Source organism: Rhododendron vialii, chromosome 10a (genome assembly GCF_030253575.1).
Source record: "Rhododendron vialii isolate Sample 1 chromosome 10a, ASM3025357v1".
Classification (NCBI taxonomy): domain Eukaryota; kingdom Viridiplantae; phylum Streptophyta; class Magnoliopsida; order Ericales; family Ericaceae; genus Rhododendron; species Rhododendron vialii.
Genome location: NC_080566.1, coordinates 6,169,371 through 6,194,835, shown reverse-complemented (window position 1 = coordinate 6,194,835; position 25,465 = coordinate 6,169,371). Strand labels below are relative to the sequence as shown.

General features: G+C 37.1%; 3 protein-coding genes across 5 annotated transcripts; 1 reads left to right on the top strand and 2 right to left on the bottom strand.

The window, feature by feature from the left end:
* The first annotated feature begins 9,961 nt into the window (after nt 1-9,961).
* On the top strand, nt 9,962-16,431 carry LOC131304518 (E3 ubiquitin-protein ligase At3g02290-like). 3 transcript variants are annotated; one of them, XM_058331765.1, is made up of 5 exons: nt 9,962-10,375; nt 11,670-12,054; nt 12,773-13,199; nt 13,842-13,951; nt 16,054-16,431. In XM_058331765.1, exons 2-5 carry the CDS (start codon nt 11,938-11,940, stop codon nt 16,078-16,080), a joined length of 681 nt encoding a protein of 226 aa, XP_058187748.1. In that variant the 5' UTR covers nt 9,962-10,375; nt 11,670-11,937; the 3' UTR covers nt 16,081-16,431. The 3 variants fall into 3 exon arrangements, with proteins under 3 accessions (XP_058187748.1, XP_058187751.1, XP_058187750.1); XM_058331768.1 differs by having other exon boundaries at nt 10,089-10,288; XM_058331767.1 differs by lacking the exon at nt 9,962-10,375 and adding an exon at nt 10,413-10,435.
* A 15-nt stretch (nt 16,432-16,446) lies between these two features.
* On the bottom strand, nt 16,447-19,053 carry LOC131302792 (uncharacterized). The gene is made up of 3 exons (XM_058329588.1): nt 18,964-19,053; nt 17,437-17,487; nt 16,447-16,908 (listed from the first exon to the last, which is right to left on the bottom strand). The coding sequence occupies exons 1-3, from the start codon at nt 19,051-19,053 to the stop codon at nt 16,663-16,665; spliced, it is 387 nt and encodes a 128-aa protein (XP_058185571.1). The 3' UTR covers nt 16,447-16,662.
* Nucleotides 19,054-20,676: 1,623 nt separating this feature from the next.
* LOC131304517 (uncharacterized) lies at nt 20,677-23,072 on the bottom strand. Its single transcript, XM_058331764.1, has 2 exons — nt 22,867-23,072; nt 20,677-21,004 (listed from the first exon to the last, which is right to left on the bottom strand). The coding sequence occupies exons 1-2, from the start codon at nt 22,980-22,982 to the stop codon at nt 20,794-20,796; spliced, it is 327 nt and encodes a 108-aa protein (XP_058187747.1). The 5' UTR covers nt 22,983-23,072; the 3' UTR covers nt 20,677-20,793.
* Between the last annotated feature and the right edge of the window lie 2,393 nt (nt 23,073-25,465).

Sequence of the window (25,465 nt, the reverse complement as noted above, 5' to 3'; positions counted from 1 at the left end):
ACACCTCTTTTCAGTGGCGACTCTAACCACTTTATAATCGTTGGTTTTGGAATCAAAAGCAAACCCTACATGGTCCGTACGCCACGTATGATAGGGGTTTAGAGTGGAGTAGCCTATATTCTCTCGTTGCAGGGTTGCATATCATGATATTAGATGTATCAAACTCGTTTGAGAGGCACATGAGGCCATTACAAGAGCCACGGTGGATGAAATACAAAACGTGTGGCTTGGTGAAAGAGAGATCTAGATGTTCGATTGAAGTTTGGTTTTGGACTAAAAACATGGACCATTGGCAGGGGAGATTGCAAGGTAGTGAAAGGCTAATGCAGAAATAGGGTTGGGCGCGTGTGTGGTGGAGGGAGATGAAGTTAGGGTTTTGGATGAGAGAGTACCAGTTTTTTGCCACTGATTTCAATCGAAGGAGGGTTTTCACAGGGAGACGAGATAAGATCTCCATCAACACATCTTCTGGGAGCTCGATCCCTTCAATCGCCATGCCTTTGTTTTCCATGTTGGTGGATTGGCTAGACACCTTACCTACGGCCTGTTTTTATAACGTAGAGATCTTTGGGGCTTTAATACATTCGTTCATCCCTAAACTATTCCAACTTTTCTTTCGTTTCGTCCTTAAAGTATCAATCAAACCTATTTTACCACCCAACTATTTGGTTTGAGTTGATTGAGTAAAGTCGGTAATGGGCTACACCACCATTCGCTATTGTCATGAATTACACTGTTCTCTACCAACCTTGCCATCCTTACACCACACCACCTCCATCATAACCACCATCATGCCAAATTCGGTAATCGCTATGATCATTACCGCGACCTCTACATTACCACTTCTCCACCACTGCAACTAAAAACGCATGACATCCATTAATAAAACTAAAAGAGAACAATCACCAATAATTTAAGGGAAATTCATTTATCCTTGCATCAAAATAATTAATTTAATTCCGCTCTTGATATTACCAAACAAATGGTAAAAACAAATACCCAAAAATGCTCTTAATGGAACGGTGCCTCATTTTCAGTTGAGATCATAGCCAATCTCTTTAATCTCTCTTGCGAAATGGCAGTTCGAAGGTAAAAACAAATACTGTGTTGTCTCGCTCGATTTATTTTAGCTTGGCTATTTCTTTAATCTCTCTTGCGAAATGGTAGTTCAAAGGTAAAAACAAAAACCGTGTTAGATCACTCGATTTATTTTAGCTTTGACTCTCTCTCTCTTTTTTTAGCTACGACTTTCCCTTTTTTTAATCAAATGTAAGAACATATCACTTGTACATTATTATTGTGTTTGTTAAATTAAAATTTTCCAACAAAGTAATTTGATTTTCCCAATATTGTTCATTTTGAGGTAGATCAAAAGTGAAGGAATTAAAAAAAAAGGACGCAGAGGGGCCGTGATCTCAATACACACAGTGCTTTATAAGCTCACCGGGACCGAAGCACCAAGACCACGGTTTTGGGTCGTTATGGAAACTTATTTATATATATACACATATAACTTAAATTTTATTTTTTGGTTGCCTCATCCCAGGGATTACCCAAGACCGAGGGCTACTGGGCTCACCCCGGGACCGGCCATGTTGCCATCCTTACACTACACCACCTCCATTACAACTACCATCGTGCCAAATTCAGTAATCGCCACGACCATCATCGCGACCTCTACACTACCACGTCTCCACCACCGCAACTAAAAATGCATGACATCCATTAATAAAACTAAAAGAGAACAATCACAAATAATTTAAGCGGAAATTCATTCATTCTTATATCAGAATAATTATTTTAATTCAGCTCTTGATATTTTTATCAAACTGATTTTTAAGTTAAAAATTAAGCATTTAGTTTTCAACACTTACTTTTTCCGCTTTCAGTTTTACCAAACAGTACCTTATCGAATCTATGGACCCTTTAATGCTTGAAAGACTTCGTGACCTTTTCCTTTGTAACCCTTGTTTTCTCCACAATTACCTCTAGTTCAAATTTTTAGTCTAGTATTTTCTTCCGATATTTCTAACTATTCATAGTTTGAAGTTTAGTTTTTCTTCGGAATTTTTGAGATTAATCATTCATTGTTCATATGCACGAGAGAATTAATTAAAAGGATATAAAAATCTGAAATCGCAAAAAGTCATAGCAGAAATCAAATATTCATCAAACTTTGCAACTTATAATTCTGAAATCGCAACAAAGGTAGAAATAGAAATAGAAAACTAGAAACAATAATCTGATCAAGAACAGAATCAGTTAACCAAATTGCAGTACGATGTTCTAAAAACACATTCACTGCCTCTCGGGTGGTGCTTGAGGTTTATTCCAACATCTGTCTCCCAAGAAACAAGGCCGCACAAAGTCCAACCACACCACATAATACAACCGTTGATCGCACTCTCTGTCTCTGAAAGAAAAGAAAAAACTGGAACAAAACACAACAAAAACAAAACGAACATGACAGAAATCGAAGTTCTATGTTAAGGTAAAGCTTGAATTCTGACGCGTTACCCGTTCTAGCTGTACCCGACACTGACTAAGAAGAGGCCAACATGTAGGGATCGAGTGGTGAGACCTCTCAGTTGATAGCCATGCGTTCAGCCGTTATATGTAGAGAGAAATACCATTTCGGAGCTCGAAAGTTTGTATCTGTTGTATTCAAAACCATACAAACAGAAACAGTACTCTTCAGCTTTGGACCTTCCAACTCAGGGATATTCTAGGATCAACCGAGCAAGTAAGCTTGTTGGCTCAATTGCCCAAGCCCATGTCTGACTATTATGAGACTAAAAACATGAGAATTGCGGGGCTAATTAAAACCCAAGCAATAGCCAAGCCCATACCAAGCCACTGACTACAGGACCATGGTACTAGCAAGTCTCGGTCCAGTGACGTGCGTGGGTAGTTAACGGGTCAAATTTGGGGCGAACTACCATTCTTTCGTTTCGTCCTTAAAGTATCAATCAAACCTATTTCACCCCTCAACTATTTGGTGTGAGTTGATTGAGTAAAATCAGTAACGGGCTACAGCACTATTCGCTATTGTCATAAATTACACCGTTCTCTACCACCACCACCACCACCTCCATACCACCATCGCACCAGATTCGGTAATCGCTACAACCATCACCGCGACCTCTACACTGCCACGTCTCTACCACCACAGCTAAAAACTCGTACGTGACACCCATTTGTAAAATTAAAAGAGAAAAATCACAAATGATTGAATCGAAATTCATTTATCTTTATATCACAATAATTATTTTAATTCAGCTCTTGATATTTTTATGAAACAAATTTTCAACTTTAAAATTAAGCATTCAGTTTTCAACACTACTTTTTCAACTCTCAGTTTCAATTTTCAGTTTTATCAAATAGTACCTTATCAAATCTATAGACCCGTTAATGCTTGAAAGACTTTGTGACCCTTGTTTTCTCCACAAATACCTCTAGTTCAAATTTTAGTCTGGTATTTTCTTTCGATAATTCTTACTATTCATAGTTTCTGCTAATTAGTTTTTCTTCATAATTTTTGAGATTAATCATTCATATGCACGAGAGAAATCAGAAAGATATAAAAATCTGAATTGAAATTAAAAAAAGTATATATAAGATGACACTGAAGACGAAAATAACAGTTGTTTTGTTTTTTTGTCGTCCTTAGTGAATTTGTTTTTGCTTTTGGTCATAACTTTTTACACTACTCTCATCGAGACCAATGATTAATTCAAAAAAATATAACTTAAAAATAAGAATTAACAGTTTGATCCACAAAGCTTGAGAAAAGACCAAATATAATCACATACCGAAATAATTCACGAAACGAACAATTTGATCCAAGCTAGGTGCAAATATCCTCGTATCCGATTTGTATGTAATCAAAGAAAACTAAATCTATATAACATAACCCCTCTCCTCCAGTCCCTGGAAGATCCTATTGTTCAGCTCTCTCAAAAATCCACCAGGCCTTCCATGGCCTCCTTTCTAGTTTAATGCCTCATTGTATAAAAAGAATCCATAATGAGAGGATTCATAGTGCAGCTCTGCACAAAATAATTGCAATCAAAATATCAAATCAAATAGCAATCCTTTTGTCTAAACCTCAACCAGATACATTTCCAAGCCATGGTTCGACTTAGGTAATGAAGCCACAGTTCAACGAAGACGATGAAGAAGACTTCCAGAAGCTGATTGGTATCTTTCATCACCTTCCCCTTCTTGTTTAGCAATGAGTAAATGCGGTACCAGCTTAATTAAACTCAATCAACTCGTTTCTTGACTGAAATTAAGCTCTCTGAGTATGTTGTTCTACAAACTCTGACTGCATCTTTTCACAAAACTGGTTGTACTCTGTTATGTCCCCAGTTCTAAACTTCTAAGGTTGTACGACTCCATCTGCCGAGCGTTGCGCCTCATTAACAGAACCTCAATCTTTGGCTGAAATCCCAATGCACTGTAATGGCCTAGGAGAGATCCAACAGTGTGTTTTTTAGTCCAAGAGTCCTTAACTCGGTAGTCATCTATTAACCATACGTCAAAGCACGTCCGCCCTAGCTGGTGATCAAACTCTGACATAACAAGGGCAAGGGAATTCCTCAAAACGCAAAGCTCAGTCAGAATTCTGAAGCAAATGGTATCGGGCAAGGGTATTCATAGTTTCATACAAACAATTCCTCAAACATGCGAAACACATGAATCACCAGGATATTGGTAGAAAAATCGTAAGCTAACCAGTAGAAAACCCCATCCAACGATATGCAAGGACTAGGGTGGGGGTAGAGGAAATCTTTGGGCACTATAGCGACAATTTCTTTCCATGAATCAATATTCATGCCATAGATATGAATTTCATGATCAACAGGCATAATCACCACTACTACAATAAACTATAAAGATCACAGCAATTTGCCGTGATTATAAGTTTTTCATCACACTCCTACTACTGTGATGGATCTAAGTGTGATTGTAAGTCACTCTCGTTTATCACGGTTATAAACCGTGATTGAAAGAGATAAACAATCACGGCCAAAAGGCATGATCGTTTCTCTTTTATCACGGTTATAAACCGTGATTGTTTCTCTTAGACGTGATCATTTCTCTTTTTTGGATGTGATTGTATGTCACTTTAGATCACGGTTTATAACCGTAATTGAAAGTTCAAAATGATCACACCACCATAAACTGAGATGAAAAATCATTACGCGTGATCTTTTCTTTGTATCTACTAAACCATCTTTTCTTGTCATTGTCAAGTTTCGAACCCACGCACCCTTAGTTGATTTCCCAATCCCTTACCACTAAGCTAGCCAAGAACTTCTGTTACATTAGGAAAACAAAAATATTTATACTTACTTCCTAAAGTGTAAATTTTTTTTTTTCCCCTTAAAATTTATTGAATTTTTTGAAATGCAATTAACATGATATTAAAATATATAAAAATACATATATAAACATTGTTTAGAAAATTTTAAAAATACAACAACAGATCTTTTGCCAATCAAAATTAGTTGTTGGTCACTAAAAAATTTTCTTGGGGCAAAAAAAATAGTTTACCTAATATGTCAAACGTATACTTGGAAGACATCCAAAATAACTAAATTTCACTACTACAATAAATCATAAAGATCACGGCTCGCCCAGGTAAAAATCGGACACTAGTGGAATAGTTTGCTCATCGTCGAAAAAACAACTAGGCACTGGTGGAACCTAGTTGTGGGATTTGTCTTCTCTCTCACTCTCTCTCTCTATCTCTCTTTGGGCATAAGATGGATGAAATGTAAAGATTTTTTGGGATGAATGTAATTAGGGCTTATCTTCTTACCTTTTGTATAATAAAAAAAAACTTTTCAAAGTTCTTAAACGACATCGTTTTCTCACATAACTTTTCAAAGTCTGCCTAAATGAGTACTAGCCTGCCCACATGAAAATTCAGACTGCGCGCCTAAATAGGTAGGCTTTTTATCTCATTGCAAGAGTGAGATCATTTATCTCTCTGTTTTTTGCGCTAAAGTTTTTTATCACGTTACAAGGGTGAGGTCATTTCTCTTTTATCTCGCCACAAGAGCGAGATCTTTTATCTCATTTTTTTCCGCCCTAAAATCTTTTATCACGCCACAAGGGTGAGATCTTTTCTCTTTTTTATCACGCCACAAGGGTGAGATCTTTTCTCTTTTATCTCGCCACAAGAGCGAGATCTTTTATCTCATTTTTTTTCCGCCCTAAAATCTTTTATCACGCTGCAAGGGTGAGGTTGTTTTTCTTTTATCTCACCGCAAGAGCGAGGTCTTTTATTTCGTGCTAAACCCACTTTTTATCTCAGCTTTGGACTTAAACTGAGATAAAAAATTTTAAGCACCACTTTTTATCACGCTTTCACTGAAAACCGTGATCTTTGTGAATCTCCTTAGCGTGACGCATATCTATTATTGTAGTAGTGCACGGTTTCCTCGTACTTGTCAAATGCTTTGTAAGGATCATCATACGAATCATAAGGCTTAAGATCGGATTCATAAAGAGTGGCGACTCTAACCTCTTTGTAATCATTGCTTTTGGGATCAAAACCAAACTCTAGATTGCTAGTGCGTCTTGTATGATAAGGGGGTTGAGAGAGTACCCTGAATTCTCTCATTGCAGGGTTGCATTTTAATATATCGGAGTCATTGGAGAGACACAAGACACCGTTATAGGAGCCACTGTGGCAGAAATCCTTATTGAGGTGTGGCCTGATCAAAGATAGATCTAGCTGTTGGATTGAAGTTTCGTTGGGAACTAAATAAATGGAACATTCTAAGAGGTTGTCGTTGAGGGGTTGTACTATGGAGATGCAGTCGTTGGATTGGTCGCGGCTGTGGTGGAGGGAGATGAAGTTAGGGTTTTGAATCAGGGTGTACTAGTATTTGGAGACCGATTTGAATTGGAGGGATTTCACGGGAATCCTCGACAAGATGTCCATCAGCACATCTTCCAGCAGCTAGATCCCTTCAATCACCGTACCCTTGTTTTCCATGTTGGTAGTAATAAAAACAACCAAATAAAGTCGTGTTAAATTTTTTTGAAATGATGAACTCACGATCGAGCTAGCTAAACAATGAAATGGAACAATTTTACCAAACCAACCTCACAATTTTATTGATTATAGCTGAATTGCAGCTATGAACAGATGACATGGTGAGACGAAATAGAGGGTAAGAGTACAGGAGAGAGAGAGAGAGAGAGAGAGAGAGAGAGAGAGAGTACGCAACTGCCGAACTAACTCTCCCCTACTCAATCTTTTAGTACAGTATCCATATTTTATAACGAACAAAGCAGATTTCCTAACGAACTCCTTATTACACTTGAGACCCCTTTCACTTATCCGAATAGCTTGTCCATCCCCAACTCTTATCAAAGACTGATGGAAATTTGTTACCCAAAATAGGGGGATCGATGATAGGCCCGAGTCAGAAATGGCATCACTCAGGAATCGCTTAACCAGGAGGTAGTAGTTGGTCTTGGGGCAAGAAGTGGTGCGATTATGATGGGAGGGAGATAACGTTAGGATTTAAGAGCAGATCGTGCTAGTTTTTTTGACATTTACTTTAATCAAGTAGAGATTTCAAACAGTTGAGAATCTCACTATCTGTCATTTTTTTCGATACTTGGCAATTCTTATTTTTCACTTTTGGAAAGACGAATCTCTTGCACTCCCGCTACAATGGGTGATTTTGATGAACCTAAATTATTTCTATTTTAACCCCACAATTCTTATAATTTTTTGACTGATTCTATTTGAACCCAAGAGTTTCCTCTCTACCCCATTTTCTTTCTATGCCGCAAAAGTAGGGATCGCAACCTACAAAAACCAACATCAATTCCTAGTATTTGGAAATTTACATCAGATCGAAAACAACAGAACAAGTAAAAATTATCCCTAATAGCGCATGTATCTATCTATCTATCTGTACTCTATACTATAAGAATGTAGTTACCTAAAATAAAACGTAGCTCTTTCCTACACGGAATTCTTTCATTTTTTTTCATCTTTTTATTCATTATTCTACACTTTTTAAAAAATGTAAAATATATACTTTATTTTCTTTAAAAAAGAAACTTAAGTTCAATCAATGACATAATGAATATAAACTTTATTCATTTTTTTTAATGTTTTGGAATTTTCCTAAAAATTTCCAAAAGGGGGAGTAAATAGAAAATGGAGCAAATTCCAAGAGCAATACATACCGACCTACTCATGCACATGCAGGATGATAGGGAAAAAGTTCTCACTGATATTTTTTTTGTCCTCGTGCATCAAACGGGCATAATTACTAGTGTTGTTTTACATGGTAGGAAATGAGAGGCTGGAATTGAGATTGGTTGCCATGGGTGGTGGATGATTATGGAGGTTGTTCGCGGTGGCAATTTCTGATGCAATGATTGGACAACCACAAACACTATGCACAAACATATGTAGAACACATTTACATAAGTGTGAGCCCACACTGTTGTGTAAAGTACGTGTTTGTGATTTTAGAATTTTCATGTCTGTTGAGTGACAGAGAGGACAATTCAATTTAGAATTTGATGTCCTTAGTGAATATTTTGGTTAGGGGGCAGAATTGTACCAAAAATTTTAAAGGTTTAATAGGGAGAAAAATTTTGGGTTCAAACGGAGCCATTCTAAGTTTTTTAGTTTCAGTATTTACTCAACAAGATTACCATTAGTCCATTTGATTGGAGTGAAAATAATAGAAAAAACAAAAAATAGGGGAAACATGTCTTTTTGGTGTTTAGTTAGCAAGAAAATAGGAAGAAGTGCCAGAAACTAAATTTCCTTGTACAATTCATATAAAAGCATGGTTACATAAATTTCACTTTCTTGTTAAAACCTCCTGAAAATTTTATTTTCTTGTGATATGATGCTTCTCATTATATTCATAATTAGATTAAGGGTAAGTTAGTAATCATAATATTTTCTTACAAGATTCTTAGGAAAAATTTAATCAAACCCTTTATTTTCTTGTGATATGATGCTTCTCATTATATTCATAATTAGATTAAGGGTAAGTTAGTAATCATAATATTTTCTTACAGGATTCTTAGGAAAAATTTAATCAAACCCTTTAGAAGAAAATAGTTTTTCTTTTCATTTTTACCTTTCAACATAATTTTCTTTCTAATCAAATGGAGAATAATTCTAATACACAAAAGTCATCTCTCTCCCCCACACTGTGATTATCAGGCTTGGACACTTTATATCGTTAGGTTGTTACGACTTTTGTAAATTAGCATCCTCTGGTGCACCCCCATTGACCCATTGAGCAAAGATCCCCCAACCCCTGCATCTCCCAACAGCACAGCTCCTTCCAAATCTCCCAAGCATTGCCACCACTCCCCAGCGCCTTTCCAAGCACTATATATGGAAATGGACATAAAAACTAATCGAGAACTCCAAATAACATACAAATTGGGACGAAGATACATAAACGCACTCTATATGATTGTTTGGTCCCAAGGTCTAGTTTTACCAATTCAAAGTTGGATTTTTTTTCAACATTCCACAGCCATTAGTCAATTGCAAATTGCTGGTGTGTGTTTGATTAGGAAGTTCACAGACTAGTTTTTTCCTTCACCTATTCTCTTTATTTCTAGTGCTATATCCCTTGACTGGTGAACGAGTCCAATTGAGCCAAGTCAACAAGTGAACACAACACGCCCAAATGACTCTGTTTATGAGAACAAGAATTATAGTACGTCAAGTCTAAGTGTTAAGATTTTCTATGGTGATCTGGACACCCGAGTTATAATAAATAAATAAAAATTTGTTCAGATTTTATTGCCAATTGCCATTCTCTACCTCCTATACTAAGCTACATTATGTCCCTCATTTCTTACATTCGCAGAGGAAGGTTTTTCGGCCTCAAACCCGAGTATACGAGCGAGATAATATTCAAGTGCTCAGCTTACATCACAGCGCCATTGTCCCGGTGCTCATATGATGTTGGCTTTCTTTCGATGAAATTAAAAAAAGACACTTTTCAGGTTCCTAGTTCAGACGTTAATCACACGCGATGACTTTGTTTTCTGGCTACAAAACAGGCTTACAACCACAAAATAAAAATATTATGCTCCTTTCAACACTTTTTCCTATGCTTGAAAACTGATTATTGATTGTTATTCTATCACCCACACCCACCACCCCCAGAGAAGAGACGATCGCTTTAATTCCGCCCTTTCATCGCTTTTCACGCCCCAAGAATCCAACTTTCCTCCATTCCATTTCTAAAATCCGGACCATCTGATTTGGGTTCTCTCTCTCTCCCTCTCTCTCTCTCTTCTGGGAATCGAATAATTTCTGCCTTCTCTTTTCCCTCACTTGTAAAACTCTCTCAAGGTACTTTTCTTACCAAACCTGTTTGCACGTTTATCTTTCCTTTCTTTTGTTTATGATAAGGTATTTAAAAGGTTCCGATCGTTGTTAAATCTAACCTGAAATGGGTCTGCTTTGTTTAATTGATCAGTTTTTATTTCTGGGTAGATTTTTTTGTTGGTCGTGGCTCCTGTTTCTATTCCAGTTTTGGGGAATTTTTTGTGTAATCCGAAATGGGTTTGTAGATTTTTTATTGGGTGATTGTTGAAATAGCTGTAATCACTTGAAAATTTCACATTTTTTTGAATGTTATTATGTGGGTTTAGAAGAAAGGCAAAGTGATTCTTTTTGAAGTTCCAGTTTTGGGTAATTTAATATGTTAACCGAATGGGTTTGTTGCTGGATGATCTGATGAAGAACTGTAATCATGCAGGAATTCCCATTTTTTCGGTCCATTATATTTGGGTTAGAGTAAAGTGTCCCCTTTAACCAATGCTGAAGGGCCTGGAAAAGAATCTTCTATTTTCCTAAAAAACTTGATCAATTAACTTGAGAGCGCGGTGTTAGGATGTTCTGTGTTGATTATCTCTTGGATACGGGTATTCGTGATAAAATTGCTATTCCAGTTTTGGGGAATCTTATGTCTAATCTGAGTTGGGTTGGTTGATTTTTTATTGGTTAATTGTCGGAATAGCTATTCCAGCTTTGGGTAACATTTCACATTTTTCTGAATGTTCTTATGTTAGTTTAGAGGAAAGCTTTTCACTTTTAGAGGAAGTGGTTCTTTTTGAATTTCCAGTTTTGGGTAGTTAATGTGTTCACAGAGTTGTTTTGTTGCTCGATGATTTGGTGAAGAACTGTAATCATTCAGGAATTCCCATTTTTTTGGTCCATTACGTTTGGGGTTAGAGTAAAGTGTTCCGTTTAACCAATATTGAAGGGCCTGGAAAGGAATCTTCAGTTTTCTTAAAAAAAACTTCGCAATTAATATGATCGCGCGGTGTTTTGGATTTTCTGTGTTGGTTATATCTTGGATACTTGTGTTCATGATAAATTTGTGCCTGCTTGCTTAGCCAGAAAGACTCATATTTTGCTTAGAATTGTGAGTATTTGCATTATCTATAGAAGTTCATGAAATTGGATTTCGAAGGTCTCATTACTTTGTTGATGGGTTTTTTCCTAAGTTCATGAAATTGGAATTTCTTCCGAGAGTTTTAGCTGCAAGCCTGCAAGTTTTGTTAGTTTGCTTTGCGGATATCACTGGTTTTCTCTAGTAGATGATTCTTATTTCTTACAATCTTTATTGTATAATTAACAGGTGATGGAATAGTGGGGCTGTTATTTGAGTTCTTCGTGGAGGAAGGGTTTGGGGCTTTGTCTCTAAGTAAGAGAGAGGGTACTTGTTCACGGAGTCGGTGAAACTTTGTGAGCTTAGCATCCTCTCTCATTATTCCGCTGTATCTTAATATTTTTGTTGCCACGAAGTTGCTTTCTTGACGTGAAGGCTTGGCACTTTTGGGTTTGTTTATGAGATTGGAAGACTTGCAGAGGGTTTCAAGGGACAAAGGCTTACTGCGGCTGGTATTATGGGTTCTGTTTGCTGTTGTTTGCGAGAGGATTGCGAAGATTATGTCACTCCAAACAGTTCAGTTTATAGAAACTGTTTATGCCTTCGTTGCTTTATACAGAACTTCTCACATGTGGTATAGTTTACAGTTCTTATTGCTGTTTAACTTCTCGGGATTCTTTTATTGCTGTACTTACGGCATGACCTAAATTAAAATCATCTTGTGCAAAACATTGAAAATACTCCAGTCCTACTAATGTGCCTAATAATACTGGTTCCACTTAGAATGCTCCGATTTCTTGTCCTCTATCATTTACCACTCGGAAAGAATTGACAAAGTCTGACTTAACAAATTGTAGTTCAAATAGTTGCGTAGATGATGCCACTTGGAAGTGGAATGCTCTACATGTGGAATGATCGACATTTTTAAGGCTGTTGGACATATTTAGATCGTCTAACCTAGGCACCGTAAGAAATAGCTGTTTTGTGTCCATTGGAGCGCTTGAAGAATGTACAATACTATAGTCTTAGTCTCGCCTTGGCAAATGAAAATGGAGAGGAAAGGAATGAAAGACAAATTTTTGAACAGGAGTGGTGATTGCACAGTAGTGCTTTTGACTGTGGCAATTTTCTGGGATTGAATAGAGGACTTTAGCTAGTGGAAGTCTTAGATCAAGAATTGCAACATGTGGGACCAATTGTTTGTGGCAAAACCGTTAAATGAACCAATTACGTTGCAACCAGCTAGATTTTGATAAGGGGGAACACTAAGCTTCATAAAAGAAATTAACCTCTGCATTCCCCCCACTTCAAATTTCTACTTCTTCTGTTAAATTGTCTCTTTTCCTTTGTAGTATACATCGCTATTTCGAAGAGGGGAAGAACACGCCATTCCTTCAACTATTCAGGGGACTGCTTCTTTGACTTCTACAGCATCATTTGACAACTCTCTTTCTGATATGTACCGATCGCCTCCAAGGCCTTTACCTTATGATGCTGATCCTCGATATGTCCGCTTACCAAGAGACGGACTGGTCTCGAGGCGGGAGAAGGGATCAAGTCATTCACAAGAGGAAACTGAACCACTAAGAAGTGATACCAATGTGGATTCAGTACCTCTGAATACTGGAGACAAGTGGAATCAATCTACATGCGAAGAAGGATCAAAGGAGTACCAAACCAAGTCTTCATTCAAGCTCTCCGCAACTAAAGCAACAACTGGATTTACGCCTATTTATTCTTCTTCAGATGATGAAGATGTCTGCCCAACATGCCTTGAAGGTGAAATAAGTAGATGTGTTTTATTTATTTTTAGTGTGAGCCTTGTAGTTAGGTTAACATACTATTATACTATAGATCAAACGTCTGTGTTCCTACTTGTAGTATGTTGGATTTGATTGGTAGTTACATTGCTTGCATTAGTTGGAAATCAATTTCGATTTCTCAAGCTTACATGTAATAAAGGATTTGTAGACGAGTCATGTGTGTTATCGATTCAGGTTGCAAACTTTTGCTTGTGTTTTACTTCCTTCGTAGTCTAAATCGAGTACGAGGGCCTATCTTGTGTATCTTTTCAATTATCTATATTTTGATACTCAATGTTGTAAGGGATAATGCTTATCATGCTGGGTATGCTTTCCCTTTACTTTTTTTTTTCTTTTTTTCTTTTTGATCAGCTACTTTCTTTTTATTTTCTGACAAGTATTTAACTATTATTGCTCACCTACAATTAAAGCGATAGTTCCCACTTTTTAAGTTTTAACTTTTAACCCAAGATCATGCCTGCTTTTCTTTATGCCCAAATTTTGAAATCTATGGTGACAACAAATCAAAGATCCTTGAAGCTAAATTGGTGATGACAAATATAGTTGTGGTTCGTAAAAACGCCATCCTAAATTTTTTTTTCATCCATTCTATATGCAGAATATACTACAGAAAACCCCAAGATAATTACAAAATGCTCACATCATTTCCATCTGGGTTGCATTTATGAGTGGATGGAGAGAAGTGAAAGCTGTCCAGTCTGTGGCAAGGTAATCCTTTTCTCTTTGGTTGTAAGTTCTCATCTCGATGACTTAAAAGCAAGATTAATTTGTACTCTAAATACTGCCATCTTCTCATGGGTTAGGCATGAAAAATTGGGATATTTGACACTTTCTCTGTCTGTTCTGGGTACTGTGAACTGTACCCTAGATCAGTAATGTTTTAGATTCTCTGTTTTTTATGTGCTACTGTTGTATAGGTGGAGGATGATAGGCTTGACCAATCGAAGGTTAAAAGCAGAATGAAAGTAGTTCAAATCAAGTTCTTGGTTTTTTAGAGGCCTTAAATTGGAATACATTGTGGAAAAGAGGATGGAACATGAAAATTCTTGGCATCTCACCTGGGGTCTCCTTTGCATCACATCTTATTATCAGCTTCAAAGTTTCAAATCCAAGCTGGAGAACAAGGACTAGTATGCTTCCTACACTAACTATGACTAGGATTCGGTGTAGGAAGCTAGATTTTTTACTTCTAAGACCCTATCTAATACCGAATAAGTCTTATTAGAAAGAGCCAATTACACAACCTGATATAATAGTGATTCCTGGGCGAGCCCCCTACAACCCATGTTCAAAACAGAAAATTCTGAGATTAGCAGTGTACCTTTCTGCTGTAAAACAAAGAAGTTTATGGAAACAAACCGAATAAGTCTACTATAGGATTTTATTGTTCCTAGAAAATTTGAATGAATTTGGCTTGAGAGCAACCTTTTTGCGAACATACCTTTGTTTTTAATTTGTTTTTCTTGCTCTTGATGGAGATTGCATTATTTTTTAGATGATAGAATGCAAAATACTGCCAGTATTTAAATATTCAACCAGCAGCAACGAGTTGGATGTAGCGGTTGCAAAACATGAAGGATCAGATTTGTGTTAGATACTTTGATGTTTATCAGCTGGACAGCTATTGTGATGTCAGGACCAAGTTTGTGGACTACCGTTCCTTCAAAAGTCTCTGTCCCCGCAACCTTCCTGATTGAAAAAATTGATTGAGGTCCGGAGCATTAAGTTTAGATTAGAAGAAAAAGGGTTTGTGTCTGATGAAATTGATTGAGGTCTGAAACAATTTGTTGAGTATGGCTATACGGTTTATATCCAACTATTACAGTGATTTGGAAATATTTTTGCCGGAGTTTGATGGTTCGTGTTAGAGAAGTCATCATCCACACTTTTATATTGGCTGTGGCTCAAGGTTTCAGTTTCTAGAGTAATGCACCAAGCGGCTTTTTCAAAGTAAAACCCATTATGATATTCTTGTTTATTCTTTGAACTATGGCTATTTTGATAATCCAGATACTTTTAAGACAAAAATATTGTGGAGATGATGGACAAAACTTTCATTGGTGACAAACAAGCTGATGTGACAGTTTTTGAATTAATGGATGAAAACACCAATTTCATGGGTAGGATAGTAAGCATCCAATTCTGCTGAACATGTCAGTGAATTATTTCAATGTTTGTGCCCAATTGCTATTTCCCCACCAATAATTGTGGGTATATGGTGAAGGCGCAATTGGTTATCGGTATACGGAGGCAATTCCTATCGCTATTCAGTTGCATTGTTGATGCAATCTGATCAAAGTTAGTGAACTCCTATATCTGTGGACATGCAATTTTGGAACTCATGGAAGGAGCGGGCCAAATATACAGGGAACTAATTCCAAAATCCAGTTTTGTACTTTTACATACGAGGAATGAGCTGTTATGAGATTATCTTTGCTGAGATTGGTGACCTCGTGAAATCTGTTCATTTACAAGATCCTGCACATCCATTATAAGTGATGCCATATTTGGAGTTGGAAACATTTTTAAGCTTGAATATATGCTTGTTCGATATGTCTTCTGTCTAGAAAAACGAATTCTTGCCATACTAGCTTTGTGACTTTATTGGCAGTCATTGCTTCTTTTCTTTGAGCTAGTGGGTCTTTGAGCCCATTGCCTAGCTGAAATCTAGATAATCATTGATAGATATATGTAACTCAGGAATTTAAGTTTGCAAGTATGCTGGTATTTGATTATCTTTCTTTTTTTAAAAATTGGTATCTGATTATCTTAGTAATAAGAATTTGGCTTCATTTTCTTGGCTTTTGTAGGTGATGGTATTCGATGAGACGACATGATGACTCGTAAGGTCTATGTCGTGGAAGAAACCAGTTACAACTTACCACAACAAAAGAACTGGCAACAACAAAAGCGAACGGGGAATAGTTAACCGGAAGCCAAGGTGTATAGTCCTTGTAAATACCAGTGTGTCGATAAATTGCTTGTATAGTGTTTTTTCAAAACGTAACTTTATCAATATGTTTCTACCCTTTGGCTCACATCCTTTTTCACTTTGCATTTTCACGGCCAGTGGTGCAGTTCCGTTTGATACGGTGATGGTGAAAAACATGTGAAGCCGGAATAGAATGGTCACTGTATGTGATTACCAGAAAAGGAAGAATGGCCACTATTTGTGCCCATTTGGTGAACTGCTCTTCTTTCCCTTTTTCCCCCATGGATTGTCTTATTTTCTTGAGTTGATGCAGATATGCTTTCTTTGGACACAAAAATCAACCACATAATCGGCCACGGGAAGGAAATACATGGATGAAAATTTTATTTTTCAAATCACTACAAATCCCCTCAATTTATCTAAATTGGCAGAAAACGTGCCAACTTTATTCAGGTTTGGTGAACTCACCACTGCTGTAATAGGGCTTCTAATCGATAGCTAGATTCGTAAAACAAACCAGAACTTTATCAGAAATTTGAAATAAGCTTCGAACACAATTCCTGAGGTTGTGGTTCCGGGTGTGGAACAAGAATTGTGAATCAGAGAGCTCTGGAGAGGCGAGTTGATGGTGAGATCGGAAAGCAAGCTGGAGAACAAGGGCTGCAAACAAAACATTGTCCTGTTCTGAATGCATAAAAATCAAAGACCTATGAACTCCGTAGTACTGTGTCACCTGTTACAAAAACAAATACTAGTTAAAAGTTTTCTGCTGCGTCCCCCCCCCCCCCCCCCCCCCCCCCCCCCCCCCTTCATGAAACATCCTTAATTAAGCAAAGACACTGCAGATCACTTGAATAGAAGAACAGAAAGAAAAGAGCGTCTGGACGTCTACCCTCCACGTCTCCGAGGAAAAGACACTTTTTCCAAAAGTGGCCAAACATGCGATCACTGAATCCAGGACAACCACACAAAAAACCGGCCACCAAAAAAAAACACATTATGTGAGGAGAGGAAGTATACACAGGAATTACTGAATAATTTCCCCTCTTCCTCTAAGGATGCATGATACAACAAACAATCATGAGGAGAAGGTTTACATCAGTTTAATGACCAACTAATGAGGAGTCTGGGGGATATATGCAGTTCCATTCTATTATAACAACTTTCGAGGTTTTTTGCCTCGGTCATCTAAGTTTATCTAAAAATTCTATGCACCATTTATCTTCGAATTAAGAAAGAAACATCAAATATACCAACGCACCATGACTGTGCATGATGACTTCGGAGTCACTGCATCCCAATGTATCCATCCCTATAATAATCAACACCTATTAGCATAACAGCCATAAAATGCGAGATAAAAATGTATACGCGGATAAACCAAAATCTTACTATCAAGCGAATCTACTATAACTAAATGGAGAGCCTAGTATTTCCAATCATTACTCTATTTCTCTCTACACTCATTACCTACAAATCTAAATCCAAAATCCCAAAACGAACGGGCTCAAGGAGACTGGGATAATAACTGCAACTCGATTAGAAGTTTTCTATTATTGTTGATGGAAAAAATCCGTCAGGGATCCAATGAGTGCAGCTTTTGCATTTTGCTATTCTGTTGATCTAACTAATTGGAAGTTGTTACTAGTGCTATACAGTTTCTGGAGATGCTTTTAATGGTTCTTCTTATCGACCAGAGTTGCGCGGCCTGTGCGACCATTGATAAGTCACTGCCAATTATATCTTCTAATCGACCGGGGTTGCGAGTAGGCCTGTCAATGGGCCGGATTCGATCCGGATCCGACAGATCCGGATCCGGATCCGAATCCGATAAAACACAATCCGATCCGGATCCGATAAGACTCAAATCCGATAGTGAGAATCCGGATCCGAATCCGAAAAATCCGGATCCGATCCGAAAATCCGAATCCGATCCGGAAACTTTTTTTACTTCAAAAATTTTAGCCAAAAAAAAATATTTTTTTCAAAAAAATACAATTTTTTTTTTCAAAAAAAATTTATTTTCAGAAAAAAAAATTAAAAAATTTAAAATAAAAATACAACTTCTTAAACATTTTTTTTTTCAAAATAAAAATTTTACTATTTTTTTAAAAAAAATTAAAATTTTAAAAAAAAATAAAGTTCGGATTCGGATTGATAACGGATTTAATCCGATCCGACCCGGATCCGTATTGAATTACCGGATCCGGATTATCGGATTATCGGATCGATGTTATCGGATTCGGATCCGGATCCGGATCGAATTTTTCGGATCGGATCCGGTCCATTGACAGGCCTAGTTGCGAGCCCTGTGCGATCATTGACAAGTTAATTTAAAACTGTAGGAAACTTGACATTATGAATCAACCCTTCTTTGGATGTACGAACAATACCCAAAATAAGACTGACAAATAAGCCAAAGTGGCTTATTTTTTGTCCTTATTCAAATTTTTTTTGTATCACTTGACTTATTGTAATTTTTTTGGGATTATTGCATCCTCACGACAAGAGGAATCTAAAAAGTAAAAAAATTTGACCGAAATCCAATTTTTTTTGAATAAAGACGAAAATAAATCAATAAGCCAATTTTTTCGTCTTTATTCAAAAAAAATTAGATTTCGGTCAAAATTTTTTAGTTTTTAGATTCCTCGTCATGTGATGATAAGCCAAGTGATACAAAAAAAATTTGAATAAGGACAAAAAATAAGCCATTGTGGCTTATTTGTCCGAACGGGCCCCTGTAGAGATACATACACAAGTATTAAAAAGAAGAGAAGCAGGTGCTTACACAAGCAAGGAACCCCGGAAATTCTTTATCCCAGAAACTAAGCCGCAACACCGAAACCCAAACCAAGCAGAACTTGTGGCCACCACCCATGACCCAGATGAGCCAAGTGCGGGCGAGCGTAACTAGCAACTAAGTCTGTCACTGAAATAGTCTCCGTGGTCATGAATAGGAACACGGCCCCTGAACCACGCCTTCAACGCTAAATTGTACCCAGCAAGGTTGTTGCCATGGATGCTAAACCATTACAGCTTGTTGTCAACAGCCGCGGGGTGTTCCACTAAATCCCATAACTCAGAACCGAGTTTGTTTTCAAAGTTTTGGGGTTCCTCCCAAAGCTTGGTATCAACCCTGTAGATTTGAAGTCTACCATCACGTTTACTGTCGATACCATCATCCAATTCCGAAGGCATAGGTCAATGCGGTAGACCGAATTGCCCGTTTCTCCTCAGGTTTGATCGCATACTAACTGATCATTCCTCAGCAACTGTGCAATACGTTATAAAATAGAGCCCAAAATGGCCCAGCTAGCTATCTACCCCATGAACATCGTCTTTTGGTAAAATCGCTACGCGTGCGCGATTGGCACGCTCTATAGCTGGTTCTTCTTCGTGAATGGAAGGACTTAAGTAGGTACCGTACTTGAGATAAGCAGGAGGAATGCTTAGATTGTGCTTGGGTTCGTCGGAGATGTCTAAAGCGTACCACGCCTGCTTACCACTGGTCCTCTACAAAAACAACGGTGGTTTTCTCCGCCACAGAAGAAGAGGATGACGATGATAATGGTGAAGGTGAGAAAGATGACGACATTGATGGCGATGGTAATGCCGATTTGAGACACACACACTCTCTCTCTCTCTCCAATACTTAAATAGCGAACAAACCCCAGGGTCCGTTTGATTAGCGAGAAAATTATAATAAAAAATGAAAATGCAAGAAAATGAAGTAAAAGAAAAAGAAAATATGATTTTTTTTTTCTTACATTCGTTTGATTAAGATGAAAGTTTTACAAGAAAATAAAAAAGTTAGAATAGTTGATTCTCATAAGAAAATAAAATTTTCTTTTTATTGCACTTTCTATCATTATCTCGCTAATCAAATGGATCCCTAGGCACGGGCTATCAAGAATTTTAGGGCGTGGTTGCCGTTTAAAAAGAGAGAACTTTTGGGGTTCCTCCCACAGCTTGGTATCAACCCTGTAGTTACCAAGCCTGTAGATTTGAAGGATACCATCATCCGATTTTTCCTATTCATTGGCAATACCATCATCCAATTCCACCACGACTGGCACGACATATGGCCTGGGGACGTCGTCCATAGCTGCTGAGAATAAAAACTGACATGAAGGAGTGGGACGGCGAGGTGGGTCCTGCAGAAACTCCCATCTTTTAAGGGCAGGGACGTAAGCCATGGCCCAAGGTTCTCTGTTTTCCCTTCCAAGAGCTTGGTGGGTAGCTTGTGCTACCTGACTTGCACAAGACCGAACATACTCTTCAGAGTTGGACTTGTTAGCCGAACATACTCTTCAGAGTTGAATTTCGAATTTTCTCTCTGCGCATAGTTTCCAACAACCTCTCTCTCTCTCCACTCATTATACAAAATCCAAATCCTAAAACGAACAAGGTCACCAATTGAAGTCACTGATGTTAAGATTACACCTCAGGCAGCAAATTGATAGTAAGGAAAGTTAGAGATAATTAAAATGTACACCTTATGGATTATAAAGATTGCATATAAAACAGTGGTATCACATTTTTAACTTGCATGTATCTTCTGGAACAGAAAAGCAAAATGTTATTATATTCGATGGTACAAAAGTGCAAAGAGATGTTATCAATTCTCGCTAAGGTTAGCGCATTCAGGACAGCTGAAGCTCCCTCTAGATTGACATTTGGTGCACCCTATGGATCTCATCTTCGACTGATAAACGTTATCGACTGGAATAATGTTGAATGGTCCACCTTCTTTGATTAGTCCTAATCCTTTACATCCCGAGCATGCTATCATCTTCAGATCACCACATCTTTTGCACATTCCCATTGAGCTGCAGATTTAGGGAGCAGCACATGGATGGAGAGTGTACTTAGCAGGTGCGGTGATATACTCAAACTCTTATCGGGAAATCTAAAGTTGAAACAACATTTAAATGCATATTACTAGAATAAAATTCGTATATTAAATTCATGTTTGAGCAAAAAACAAAAAAAAAATCAACCTTCTTTCACCTCAGCTTCAAACTTTTAAAATGTAATCTATTGGAATGTACAAAACAAGATGCAGACACATCTTGGTAAAAACTTAGCTTGCATGGGCAATGAGCATGATGGCAATAAGTCGATATCTGTTTAATACGTCGAAAAACATTATGAAAATCTTATCAACATATTACTCGGGGGATTTGCAAAGACAAACTCCAGTTCCTACGATAATTTACAGCCAAAAGATTACCATTTCTGCTAACAATTATTTGCGTCGTATGATAATGTATGTTGTCAATTGCCTTCAGTTTTCACAATTTTTGCAAGACAGAACCAGCTATTCATTCAGTGTCCACAAAAGGAGTTCAACAATTCAAGGAAAATCAAATGGGAAACTTAAGTTCTCCATACATTTGATTGAAAAGCAAAACTCCATACTTCAGACACTTTATTTTTTTTAAACGAAAATATGTAAGTTCAATAGAAGCCATTTCATCAACAGAGCGGTTTGAGGCAGATTGAGACCTAAATTCCCACAAAAACATTGGGATGGAATTCAGAATTCTTGATCTTCAAAATCATATACAGAAAACTAACCCCAATGATAGGCAAAGAACAAAAGAATAACCACATGAAAAGGGAAAGATAGAATATGCCCACTTTTAACAGAGGGCAAGAATCAAGCACGCCAATAACATATGTTACATATCAAGCTTAAAACCACCCGCCATTGAGACACCAGAAGTTCAAAGATACAGAATCGACAGAAATTGTGACAAAGAACTATACCTAGACTCGAGTGGGACATATGTATAGACATCGGATATCAGATACATTCAACTTTGAGTGGGTACGTTCAAATCATTTTCCTGGAAAAAGCTTGAAGAAATCATCTAATTAAGGTTGGTAAATGACGAAGCTACTAGAGTTCGAGGTCATTGGTTTGTCACAAAAACAAACTAGTTAAGCTTTCAAACCAAGCTATTACTCTACTCGTTCAAGTCAAGATGTTTAAACATTCGATCTAGGGGAGATCAGCTCGATGAAATAATGTTTGAAATTGGCTGTCCTGATAAACAAGCCAATCACATATTGATAAAACTCGTTAAGTTTGGAAACCAAGTTTGAATAATTCATTGCTCACCCAGTTTATCAGCCCAACATATAATTTCGGCCTACGTGCATTTAACTCAAGTACAAGCAATTAGGTATCTCCCAATTACCCTTTTTCTTGTGCTGTGATTCTTGTGACTGTACTTTTGCTCTCCCTTGATTCATCCGATCACATTACCACTAGATTTTTCATTTGAGATGTCCATCTGGGCAATCAACCGTGCAGATTCTTAAAAGATTCCTCCCCGGTAGAAAAGAAACTCTAACCATTAAAAACATTTTTGGACGGCTAGCATCACACATACCGCCGGGTGCAGTCCAATCACAGACTACTACAAAGAAACTTGATTCCATAACTAAAACCAAATCAGAAACCGAAAATTTTCTGAATTGAACGTCGGTTAACCCATCAATATCATTTCCATTCATTGACATTTCAGAAAAATTGTCAAAGTAAAGAACACAGGAGATAGAGCAAGACCCAGCTGGGTTTTCAACGGGGTTTTTCCGGTAGCAGATGAAGCCAATTGGATGAAATAAACAGAACCCCAGAATCAAACTGTAAACGAGGGACTAAATAAGAAGACGTTTGTACCTTCGCTGGGAAGTAGAAATGAGGGAGTCGATTTTGGGGGCAGAGATGGTGGCACACAAGAGGAAGGCGCCCACCCCGTATCCTGCCAATTCAATTGTTGTTATGTGCTCAAACATTCTCTCTCTCTCTCTCTCTCTCTCTCTCTCTCTCTCTCTCTCTCTCCAACGTCTGAAGTTACAAGAACCGGACTACAAGGAATGAAGGATCACTCGGACTACCTTATCACAATTTGCTCGACTGGCATATGGTCCACAACTCCACATAGATATTTGCCTTTTTCGACTCGGCTTCTCTGAAATCTCAAATCGTCCGCCTGAATAATTAGTGGTCCAAATTTAGTAAAAATAATAATTACCGATCTTGCCGATAAGTTAATTTTTTTTTACGGATAAGAATATTTCGATAAATATGAACATAAATTGAAAATACTTTTGAATAGTTGCGATGGCAAGAAGTGGTCTTTTCGGTCTAAACCCAGACTGCATGTAGGTCGGATTCTTGTTTTTTGGTTGTTTTTTTTCTTTCCCACGAAACACTATAATATGAATCAAAATAACGTTTCCGTTAGAATTTGGTCATGGAATATTTAATTTGACGCAAAACGTCTCATCATTCTCGAATTTGAGCGTTTAATTACATAGTTCATTTTGCACTTCCTGATATAAGCATCATTCATGGCCGAGAGGCCTTTGTTCCACCAGCCTTTATAAGGTGTGTTTGGAGTTGAACTCATGTAACGTGCTAATCTAACTAGTCCAACAATGCTAATTTTTGCCGAGCTAAAAAAATAAAAAGAGCAATGGATTATGAAAGTTTGATCATTGATTATTGTTAAAGGAAATACTTTGACCAAAACTTCCTCAAATGTTTGATTGCCCTAAATTTTTATATGATTAATTTAGATATCAACTTGCACAAAGTAAATTATTTAAATAATTAAATGAAATATTGGTTGATTTCATTTTACGTTAGATGTTGAACCACACGAAAGGATCCTTCCCACTACAATACACACACTTCATTAAATTTTTTTTAATGACTTTGTACATTCAAATTACTACGAATATCTCAATCAATCTTCTAACTTGGTATATATATTCAAGAAATGATGCACGAAACTACATTATTTTTTATTTAAAAAATACAATACTACTTTTCATGGTAAACTGAAATTATGTGGCAAAGGAAATATTTTAGACAATTGACAATCATACGGTTGATTTTCGAGGTCGATCCCTAGATTTTATTATTTTTTTTTTTTGTAATAATGAGATATTTTTGTTTGGATACATCACGTCAGCTAGTTGGACAGTGCATTTTGCCAAACTTGGGCGGTGGAGATTAAGCTTTGACTGATCCAATCTGTGCATTCTTTGGACTCGTCTTGACCCACGCTGACCCGACCAGGGGACCTGCAGTGAGCAAGTCCCTACAGAGGTGTAGTGATCATTCCTACAAAGGTGTAGTGATCATTCAGACCATCCGTTTTCCCGATTGATGATTCAGATTGGATGGTGACTTTTAGCAGTCAAAATGTATTCTTACCGGTAAGAGTTAACAAACTTATTTGAACTATTAATTGTCGAGATAAACGGCTCAAATTGCACACTACAGAGTGCGCTGACCTTCACCATTCGACGCTGGGCACTGGCCTAGCAAGTGGCCTTTTTTTCAACAAAATATTTCAGTGTTTTATAATCTTACTTCGGGTTAGTTCTCAAATTTAGGTACAGAAAAATTAACAAAAAAATAGATCTTTTATTTCAATTTTGAATTTCATGCATGGATTTGTTTTGTAGAACGTACTGTGGCTATCTCTCAATGTAATTTGGTGATTAAACCAAAACACTACTTTGAGTCCATTAGTCTTGTACCAGCAGCTAAGTGCGAGGAGGTTTTAGAGTTGAGATATCAGGGGAGTATCGACACCTTGCGTAGTAATTTAACTCAGCTAACATTCTAAGGGTGTTTGAGAGCCTATTTTTTGACTTTTCATTTTCAATTTTTTGGCTTTTTGGATTATTGTCAAAATGTGTTTTGGAGAATGAAAGAGTGTTTGGGAGATATGTGCAGAATGTATTTTGGAAAAGTAGTAGTGTTTGGTAGATGAATAATGAAAATGAATTGTGGATTGATTTTTTACCAAGTTGCCCTTGGCCTTTATTATTGTTTTAAAAGGTGTACAAATTTTGTTTTCTTTTTGCCTTTGGCTGTTATTATTGTGTTAAAATATTTTTTATAATATTTATTTTTTTTATTTTCATATGTGAGGTGTAAGGAAGACATTCGATATTTTTTATTTGGTATTTTAGAATTTAAATAATAAGACCATGTTACAAGTAATATTTGAAATAAGAAATTCCACAACTTTAATTTAACGCCAAACACATAGGAGTATCTCATAATATAAAGAACAATAAAACAAACACAAACCCTTTAATATTAGCAAACAAATTAAAGTACCAATTGAGGCCAAAAAAAAAAAAACACACAAACCACGCCCAGTAGGAACAGAAGCAAAAAAAAAAAAAAGGATGCGCAAAAAAAAAAACAAACAAACACACAAGTCCAACATTACACAACCTTATTTTGGAAAATA